At 33.1% G+C, this 10,942-nt stretch overlaps 1 protein-coding gene across 1 annotated transcript; it reads left to right on the top strand.

The window, feature by feature from the left end:
• Positions 1–5,842: 5,842 nt before the first annotated feature.
• Positions 5,843–9,558, top strand: LOC144552765 (lipase-like PAD4). Its single transcript, XM_078300759.1, has 4 exons — positions 5,843–5,999; positions 6,108–6,444; positions 7,609–8,268; positions 8,658–9,558. Exons 1-4 carry the CDS (start codon positions 5,962–5,964, stop codon positions 9,420–9,422), a joined length of 1,800 nt encoding a protein of 599 aa, XP_078156885.1. The 5' UTR covers positions 5,843–5,961; the 3' UTR covers positions 9,423–9,558.
• Positions 9,559–10,942: the final 1,384 nt, after the last annotated feature.

Here is a 10,942-nt window from a genome sequence, read left to right as displayed (position 1 = left end):
TCAAACAACAATCACACAAGTTCAAACTTAGATCAAAACATCATTCAACTCAAAGACAAGGTTTAGAGACTACATCCTAACCCTAAGAACTAGAGATCTACTCAAGCATAGCAAAAGAAAGCATAAAAGAGAGAGAGAATAGGCAGATCATGATGAAGCTCAAAGATCCAAGGTGGATTGGAGAGGATCTTGCAATCTTCTCTTCTTCTCCAAGCGATCTCCAATCTCTCTCTTCTCTCTTGATCTTTTCTCTCTCCTTGAGGCTTTGAATCTTTAAATTTCGGAACCCCCTCTCTGGTAGCAGGGGTGGCCTATTTATAGGCTTTTTAAAACGAGTGCTTCAATTCTGGGCCTTTGCTGTCTGCTCTGGAAACTCGCGATGCGACCTGCATCAGGTCTGATGCAACCTGCATCGACTCTGATGAGGGTCGCATCAACACTGATGAGGGTCGCATCGACTCTGATGAGGGTCGCATCGGATGTGATGAGGGTCGCATCAGATGTCTCAGATTTCAGTAACTTCCCTGATTTTGCCCGTTTTCGCCTGATTCCTGCAAAGTAAGAACCAAAACATAGCAATACCACATTCTATGGATATTCAATGTAAAAGGCACCATTTTTTGGTTCAAAACATAGATTTTTGTATGGAAACAAGTCGAAATAATAGGTCTAATAAAGTGATATCATATGTTATAACTTTTATATCAAGTAGCTAGTTTGAAACTTGATAGCTTTGCATCTTCAACAGTAATTGACACGTTCAAGGAATGTTTTGATGGCATAAATCGTAATGAAATGCGAATTTTAATCAAATATCCTTCCTAATTTTTTTTTAAAATTTTTAGGCTAAAAGGAACAAATTCGCTAATTGATTATGAGACGGCCAAATTTTTGTACAAGCTGTTAAAGAGCTCACTTAATAAATTTATTCTTAAATAAGAAATTATTTGTCTAGTATAATTTTCTAAGGCATTATTTTTATTTTGAAGATCACAAATTTGAAATTCAGTGTATATTTCAAAGATGATTTAAGGTTTTAAAACCTTACCTTTGCGCACAACTATTTTTTAACAAATTTGGATGGAGTACATTTTAGAATTATTGATCAAGTGCTGTATAATTGGGACAAAATTGAATTATGTAATATGGAGTCCATGGACTATATATCAACATGATATTATTTTTGCCAAAAATAAATTTTAACATATTTTTGGATAATTTTAGTAATATATATCTAAAAAATACCGTCAAATGATTACAAAATATTTTCACTCAATTTTATACTCCTAGAGACAAGTAAATTCAAATTATGGTTATGGTGTAAAATTTTGATACTTGCATTATTAATCCAATTAAAAAAAAAATGAAAGGATCGGATGATGTCTTTGATGGCACTAGATACCCTAATTAATCTTATTTCTTAAACTATGGTTATGATGTCTTTGAGAAAATTGACAAATTGCCTAGTTACATATCCCAATTATATTGGTCATACATGGTTTAAACTAACACATGCGTTTTGTTTCCTGCAAGTCTAATTTTTTGTTTTATTTTTTATTAAAGATAATTAGGATACATCTTAATTGTAAGTGCATCAAGTAGTAGATATATTAGCACACATACACTAAGAATAATAGTCATTAATACATTTATAGGCATTCTTATCTACATTCTAATAAGTAAACTGATGAAAACATCATTATATATCCTAAATAAATAAATAAAACTAACATGTACTTATCTTAAGTTGAAATTTTATTATTGAATATAATTTTACCACTAAAATCCATCCATTTATTTATCTTAAGTTGAAATTTTATTATTGAATAAGTAACTTTTTTTAATCTATTGCTTTAAAATAATTCATAATTATTTTTAAAGTAATTGATTTAAGAAATTTTTTATTTATATTTTATTGTTTTAAAGTAATTGATTTAAGATATTTTTTATTTATAAATAAATGAAAATAAATGAACGTTTAGAAAATATATTATCAATTTAAAATGTAAACTAAAAATTTTGAGATATAAATAAATTATGAAACTATATAATTAAAATGAGAATTTGAAAATAAAATAAAATGACTCGTGTAAAGAAATAAATAAATACATTTGTACTGAGCCGAATAAACATACAATCTTTTGCAAGAATAATTTTTATATATAAGTTACAAATTTTATTTATGTAGGAATTATAAAAATGTGACTTGATAATTTTATGTATATATATATATATATATATATATATATATATATATATATATATATATAGGAGGGTTCAAATGCCTCCATTTTTTGTGCCTCCATCATGCCTCCATTTTTAAAAACTTTAATAATTCAAAATTTAAAACTTAAAAATCAAAATAAAACTGTTGGATATGATCTACATCATTTTATTTATGCATGTGTAAAAAATTATGACATTTCAATTATATTTCGATTGTCATCAAGAACTTGTAAAATTGCACTAATGTGGATGATTTCTAGACGTTGATTTTTGAACTTATTGATTCACATAAAAACAAAATTGAAATGTGATTATTTTTTATGAGCACATGGAGAAAATAACATAGATGATATCTAACGGTTTTATTTTGACTTTTTAAGTTTTAAATTTTGAGTTATTAAAGTTTTAAAAAATGGAGGCATTTGAACCCTCCTCATATATATATATATATATATAGGTGGGCTACGGTGCGTTGCGAAGTAAAACGCGTTTCTACTTCACGCCGTATTTTTATTTTGAAAATCCAAACGACCGATCCGAACCGTTACATGTTTAATCCATATTGAAATGTGCTTGGAGACCAAATTTTACAATTTTTTGGAATTTGTTTACTATTTATTAAGCATTTTTGAAAATTGCTGTTTTGCTGTGAACAGTAAAAACAGTAAAATTTTCTGGACCATCAGATCAACGACTTTCAAAATTGCTTAATAAATAGTAAAAAAATTCCAAAAAATATAAAATTTGGTCTCCAAGCACATTTCAATATGGAGAACAAAATGAACGGTTCGGATCGACGTTTTGAACTTAAAAATCACAAAATATGAGCGTGAAGTAAAATAGTCGCTTTACTTCGCAACTCACCGTAACCCATCTCTCTCTCTCTCTATCTATATATATATATATATATACACTATTTGATATTGAACTATTCATATTTTAAAATTCGAATTATAAACACGTAATAATATTTATACGACACTGTTAAAAAAAAAGAAAAAAAAACAGAAAAAATAGAAAAAAAAATATCCGAGACCGGACCGTCCTGCCCCTCAAGGGTACAACGGGTACGGGTATAGAACGGACAGGGCACGGTTTTTGAAAAAAATATCCGAGATATCCAACCCGAGATACCCGTCTACCCGTGATACCCGTGCCCGTACCCGGGAATACCCGGCCCGCCCTGCCCCTACCCGAGAGCAGACCTCTATATTGTCAATCCATCACACGGCAAAATCCCTGATTGCGGGACAGGGGCATGCATCATCACATATTGTATATTATATAGATGGGTAAAATAGGACATGATAGACTGCTTATCATTTAATGGTTGACACATGCCTCGCTGTGAGATATAACACAAGGTAAGAAACACTTTTGACGCAAGTAATGATGTAACAAGCAAATTATATGCAATAAAAAAAAAAATTTGAACACGCGCTTTCATCTCTCATCTGTTCTTCAAGTAAAAAGAAAAGAGTGAGTCTATGGTACTATGCATATTACAATTTGGCACTGTGCTACGGCTCTATATTTGAGTTTTCAAATCTTAACGGTCGATCCGAACCGTTCATCTTGTTCTCCATATTAATATGTGTTTGGAGACGAAATTTTACATTCTTTGAAATTTTTTTACTATTTTTTTAGATTTATTGAAAATCACTGTTTTTGGATGGTCCAGAATTTTCAGATCAAGTGATTTTCTAAATATCTAAAAAAATAGTAAAAAAATTTCAAAAAATGTAAAATTTGGTCTCCAAACACATATTAATATGGAGAACAAGATGAACGGTTCGGATCGACCGTTAGGATTTGAAAACTCAAATATAGAGCCGTAGCACGGTAACAACCCGTGATATGCATAGTACCATAGACTCACTCAAAAGAAAATATTGTTTTCACGTATTTTTATCTTTTTCAATTTGGAAGTTTGGAAAGGACCTTGGTAGGAGTTTTGGTTTGACTGGTATTGATTAGAATTACCTTGGAATTGGTCTTCTTTCAAGATATCACTCAACTCACAGTCTTCAATGATGACATACAGATTATGAAGTTAGTATTGTGTTTAAATTCAATACCATTCAGTTATTGAAATTTCAACCCTTTTTTCCTCTTTCAGTTACAAATAGTTCACTTTTTCTCAAAAAAATTGGAATTCCTAAATTTTTTTTGCTTGCTTATTAAAAAATCTTACTTGCTTCTCGGCGTTTTTTTATATAAAAATACAATATTTTTAATATTTTAGAATACAATCATTTTTGTTCTTGCAGAGACTATTGCAGCTCTAAAGTTTGTTGAGGAGAGCTTGTCAGATCACACTTATCTATTCTTGGATGCTGGAGAGGTTTTTCTAAATTCAATTTTACATATTTCATCTCATTGTTTCATGCTATCTTGCAAAAGTACCTAATATTACTAAATTCCACATGTGACCCCTTTCCTATTTGCATGTGGAGCCATATTTATTTTTCCTGTAAATAAAAACACATCTCTTTAATGAATGTTCATATATGGTTTAATTATTTTGATCGGCCTTGTCATGTTAACGGGACTATATCAAACTTCCAAACAATATATTATTTCAGATATGTCAAAGGGTGGTAAAATTTCTATCTAAATCATAATTTCTTAAATAGGTGATTGTAACTAAGTAAGTCAACTAATAAAATTGTGTTCGGCTTTTGCTTAACAATTTAATCAAAAACTTCAATTGCAGCTCTCCTGCGATTGACATAAAAAAAAAGGATGACAACAAGTCTTTAGGAGGTCAAAAGATATTAACTGAAATTGTGATGACATATTCAACATGACGTTGATATTAGCGAATTCATTGAAACAGAAAATTAAAGTTTACCCCGTCGCAAAATTGGTTTTTGAATTCTTATACGTATTGAAGTTATTGAACTTTGGATTTATTCTAATCATAATAATAGAAACTAATGGAGTATCAGTTCCATGTTCAAATTAGCAAAAAAAAAAAAAAAAAAAAAAGATGTCCGTATTAGCTAAACAAGTTAATGTCAACAAAAATGTCTCTCCATATTCTATTCAATCTTACAATATATTCCCGTTGCAACGCACGGGTATGATACTAATATATATGAGTTGAGCTACAGTGTTTCGCGAAGTAAAATGAGTGTTTTAATTCACGTCTATATTTTCGATTTTAAAGTTTAAAATGTCGATCTGAACCGTTCAAGTCTATACTGGGTATGCGGACAGATTAGTAAAAAATTCAAAAATATATTAAAAAAATCAATTTCGGTACACATACCCAGTCTGCGCACCGATTGGGATCCATGCGCGAACTAAGTCCGAGTTCATGGTGGAATTTGAATTCGGAATTAATGAGTGATATTTATTTAATTCTAATAAATTATTAGGGTGGTAAGGAAAAAAAAACGGAGAAGATGTCAATTGACAAACAATGTACAGATAACGTTTAACCAATTATCAAACCGCACATGTGAACTTAAAACGGATTTATGAAAAATGTAAAGTTTACCGACTTAAATTCGCAATGAACCAAAAGAGATCCGAATCCGATATCCCCAGACCCGGATACGAAACTGGAGATCTGGAACTTCAGAACCAAAGCTACATAAATCTGTTATCAAGCGTGTCACTGTCTCTAGAACGCGTGGTAAGGTCGAAAAGAAAGGAAAGAAATAAACCAACAAAGCACAGACACACGACTGGTACCAAATTCCCCAATTAAGAAATTGGCCCTGGAAGATGGAAGCAAGGACTGAGCCAACGGCCTCCAATTCCATGTAAGCTCTACTATTTCTGCTGCTACTCTTTAAAACCAATTAAACATGTAAACAATAAAAACACCTACAAGTGCTTATTTTTTATTTGTCCGGGGAATTCCATTGAAGGTTTGAAACAAGCCACGTGTTGGGTTCTCTCCTTGCGTCTTCTTCAATATTGCCTCAGGCATGGCATCACTGCTCTGTGGCGGACGCAGGTGCGGCCATTTATGTGCGTGGGTTGTGTGGAAACACTGTTTATGTGGCGTTCTCTGGTAAGTATGTCGCGAGCTCAGTGGCCGGGATCAGAGCGGGGCCCATGAAAGCATTTGATATCATTGAATTAGGAGGAAGTGGGTTTTTTAGATCTTTGGTTGGAGGGGAAGGAGAGGAGGAAGAGAAGGTTAAAGTGCAAGCTTTGGCTCTGCATTTGTTTTTGACTTTGCTCAGTAACCCAAATTATCAGGTGTGTTTTTTATATTTTGTATTTTTATTTTTTTTTTTATTTTTCTTGACACTATTTTTTTTTAAATTTGATCGTGGTAAATATAAATTTTTCTATGAGCTTGGTAATTAATTGATTGGTTGGTTTGATTGTCATTTTGTTATGTGTGAATTTAATTAGAGGTATTTCGCTTTTCTAATGCAAGACAATATAGTTCAGTTCCTTGTTTTAACATTTGTTTTGTTAAAATTAAAATTTTCCATTCATGGTCTCAGTGAAAAGGGAAAAACATCAACTTTACAATATTTCATCCACAACTCAACAGTAATTTAATATCTTCCCAGAGTTTGGTGAGCAATCAAACAAAATCTGTCTCTTTTCTTTAATGTTGCAACTGAAGACTTTCAGACAAAACATTATATTTTTATCCCAAGTAATTAACATTGAATGGCAAAACCATAAATTATGTTATCTGTTATGAATTTGGATCCCCCCAGGAACCTGAGGTGCAATAATTAAATCTGGATCGTTCTTTTAACCTGGCATGAATCTCAACCCCCGCCCCCCCCCCCTCCCCCCCCCCCCCCCCCCGCAAGTTTCCATAGGCACTAGATTGAGTTTGGCCCAGCTGGGATTAATCTGGACCGTCCGTTTATATATATTGCACCTCAAGTACCTGGGGGATACAGACTCATGCATTATGTCCCAAACTATAATTGCACAAGAATAATTCCTTTCAAATTAGGTATATGCTGTGATAATGAATGTGTGGTCACATATGCCAGCTGTCCCCTTCACAGTGGTGAACACATATGTGTTTACAAATGACACATAAGTTGGCCAAGTAAACAAATGTAATCAGCTGATTATAAATTTTTGTCATCTATTAGACTAAACGAGTTTACTATGTATGATTAACCAATCTGACAGTAGAAAGAAGTCATTGTGAATTAATGGTACCAGAGCATGTTTTGGTGTAATGTGTGCAAGATGTGTAAGTGATTATACTGAGAACTGGGCAAGTTTGATTTGATATTGTACAAGGAACGGGTAGTTAACATGCTTTTGTTGGATATGACACTGTCAAGTTAAGGCTGATAACTTTTGCTATTGAGGTACTTTAGTTTTCTCTAACTAAGAAATATAGAAAATAAACAAAGCTGACATCTTAACTAAATAACTCAGATTCTCCTGCAAGAGATCAAGGACAAACCGGTAGTTTTCACGGGTCACTCCCTAGGGGGCTCACTTGCCTCCCTTGCTGCTCTCCACTTCCTTTGCAACTCATCTACTGGCAACTTCAGCTCTTGCAACTCCACCTCCACACCGCCTCTTTTATGTGTAACCTTCGGTTCCCCACAACTCGGAAATGAAGCATTCTCTCATGCCATCTTACGCGAAAGATTGGGAGGTCATTTCTGTCATGTTGTTTCACAACATGACATTGTGCCAAGAATTTTATTTTGTCCGATAGGTTCAATTTTTTCAATTATGGGAGCCCATATGCACTCTTGCAATGGTTTGCCAGATGAAGAGAAGGCTAATTTGCACAAATTTGTGCGTGCATCAGCAATGGCAAAAGAGAGAGAAAGCCCGTACTGGCCATTTGGTAATTATGTCTTCTGTTCCAAAGAAGGTGCAGTGTGTATTGATAACCCAACAGCAGTGGTACAAATGCTGTATGTTACTTTTGTGGCTGGCATCGAGGTGGTAGATTTATCGTATCGAGATATTGTGGAGAATATACCACAACATTTGCTGTTGAAGAAGAGGGTTTGTGACGAAGAGCAAAATTTTGATGGAGGGATTTCTCTTGTACTTGAGGCATCTGGCATAGGAACTATGGTAATTTATAATTGGTTTTTTGTCTTTATTTATTTACAATTGATCTTTGGTAATTGTCTTTTTTTACTATTGATCCATCTTTTCTAGTATTGTAACTCAGATCATATAATTATGTTTATTCAGGTTTGCACCAAAGATTTACGTGTAAAATTACATGGCCTTTGAATTTTGCTAATGCACTTTTAGATTTCAGTGTTTGTGATGCAGTCTCTTTGTTGAAATCTTTTAAATTGCTATAATACTGTTTTTTGTCTTCTCATTTCAATGATACCAATTTATGTCTTATTCTCTTTCTTTTGGTTATCAATTTTTCACATGCTTTGGTTATGATTATTTGAGGAAAATAAAGATATATATAAATCAACTTGACACTTCAAATTGACATGCAGGGAATTGGAGCTGAAGCAGCAACAGAATGCCTCAAGGCATCAAAGCGTGCAGGTCGCAGCCCAAACCTAATTTGTGCTGAGCTTGCCACAAAACTAGGCAAGATAACTCCCCATCGTGCCGAAATTGAGTGGTACAAGATGTTATGTGATGATGACATGGGCTACTATGACTCATTCAAACTGCGCATCTCACCTAAAAAATATTCGAAAGTTAACTTAAACAGAATGAAACTCGGTCAATTTTGGGATGAGGTGATCAAGATGTTGCAAAACAACTCTTTACCATACGACTTCCCCAAACGAGCTAAATGGGTCAATGCAGCCCAATTTTACAAGCTCTTGGTTGAGCCCCTTGACATTGCCGAATATTACCGAACAGAACAGCACAAAACCAAGGGGCATTATTTGATTCATGGCCGGGAGAGGCGGTACGAGGTGTTTGACAAATGGTGGAAGGGTAAAAAGGATTTGGTAGATAACGGTTTCATCAAGAGGAGTAAGTTTGCGGGCTTAACACAAGATTCCTGTTTCTGGGCTCGGGTCGAACAAGCCAAGGAACTGGCTGAGAGGTTTAAGACTGAAAAAGATGCTGAGGTATTGCAAAATTTGTGTAAAGATTTGATGGAGTTTGAAAATTATGCAAAGGATTTGGTTGAGAGAAAAGAGGTGTCAATTGATGTGTTAGCGCCCCGCTCAAGCTATAGCTCGTGGGTTGAGGAATGGAAGAGCATCAAATTAGCGCGTGGCTTCTTTTTCAGTCGTTGATAAGTAATAAGATAGGAAAATATTTCTGTAACATAGCGTTTATTATACTTTTGTCATCTGATCAATGATAAATTGACTAGATATCAGTCTTGTATATATTAGTTATGTAACATAAAAAAGACTGGCATTTCAGGTATCCTTTTGAGTTAATCTGTTAATGTCAGAGGGGAGTATCAGTTGCATGCTTCTTAAAATTTTAGAAAATTTTCCTGAAAGTCAACTCCTTATTAGATGAACTTGAAGTTTTTAATGGGTTTAAATACTTCGTGTAGCAATTTCTCAAGTAGAATTGAGGAGGCGTCTATTATTACTTTATTAGTTGGTACAAAACCTCAAACACGGTTACTTTTCTTGGTATGGTGGCATGTATCTTAGTGAATAGCAAAAATAATTCTGTACTTAACGGCAAAATTTTCTTACAGGCATAAATTTTATATTTCCATTCATAGTATCAGAGTAGTTAGGTGCCCAAGTGATGTATACACACTCTAGAAAGCTGCGACCTGCGAGATAAAGTTAAAAGATGATTTAGACAGTTCTCTATATGAGGGTTTCATTATCCGGACGCAACTCGAGCCTTAGTACTTATTAACTGTGCTAGGATCAGCTTTTGTTTTCTTGGAGGTCAACATTTGAGTGCCAAATTAACGTACAATAAATAAATATCCAAGGAAAACAAGCAAACTAGAAAGAACACTAGCAAAAACACTAAATCAGATTTTAAAAACACTAGCAATCTTAGCCATTTTAAGAAAAAAAATATAGAAAAATGGTAATTATAATTAACGCCCTAGGTGTATAAAAAATATTGTCACTCTTCTAACTGTTATTTATAACTATATGTTATACTATTATGATGCCACTTTTTGTTATTTTCATATGATAACTTTATAATATAGTGAATATTAACTTGAATTAAATTAATCTACTGTGATAAATTATAATTTCTAGTTTACGCATCGTAAGCCTGCTTCCGGTTCTAAAAGAAGAAAAAAATACCAACAAATAATAAAAAAGTACATAAAGGAGTAACTAAAGAATTTAGTCCATTTTTTGGGATTAAATTGTTAGTTATGTCAAATAAATCTCAGAACTAGGAACTAACAATCCTCCAATAAAACCTAAAATTTTAATAACAAACCAAAATTGTCTATAAAGAGGCGGATCTGAAGGTTTGCCACCTTTATGATTTCAAAATTTTAATTATGTATACTTAATTTTTCTTCTTTTTTACTTTTTATAGTTTAGCTCCCTCATAAATATTATTCTAGTCTGATAGTTACAGCTCTGTTTTGTAAGTATGAAAGCTTCAGTTCAAATTTCATTTTACGCATTTTAAATTTCAGACACTTTTATTCATATTTGTTACAAGAACTCTTTGGCAGGCATCTATATATTTTAAGAATAATTATACAAATGTCCTCACCCCTGTCCCCCTATTTATCCCCGCACTCTCTTTCTCTCATTTTTTTCCTTAACTGTCATTAATCTCCCAATTATTTCGCTCATAATTTCCATCT

Source organism: Carex rostrata, chromosome 1 (genome assembly GCF_964058835.1).
Source record: "Carex rostrata chromosome 1, lpCarRost1.2, whole genome shotgun sequence".
Taxonomy (NCBI): domain Eukaryota; kingdom Viridiplantae; phylum Streptophyta; class Magnoliopsida; order Poales; family Cyperaceae; genus Carex; species Carex rostrata.
The sequence above is the reverse complement of the archived record's forward strand: the minus strand, read 5'-3'. Positions and strand labels throughout refer to the sequence as shown.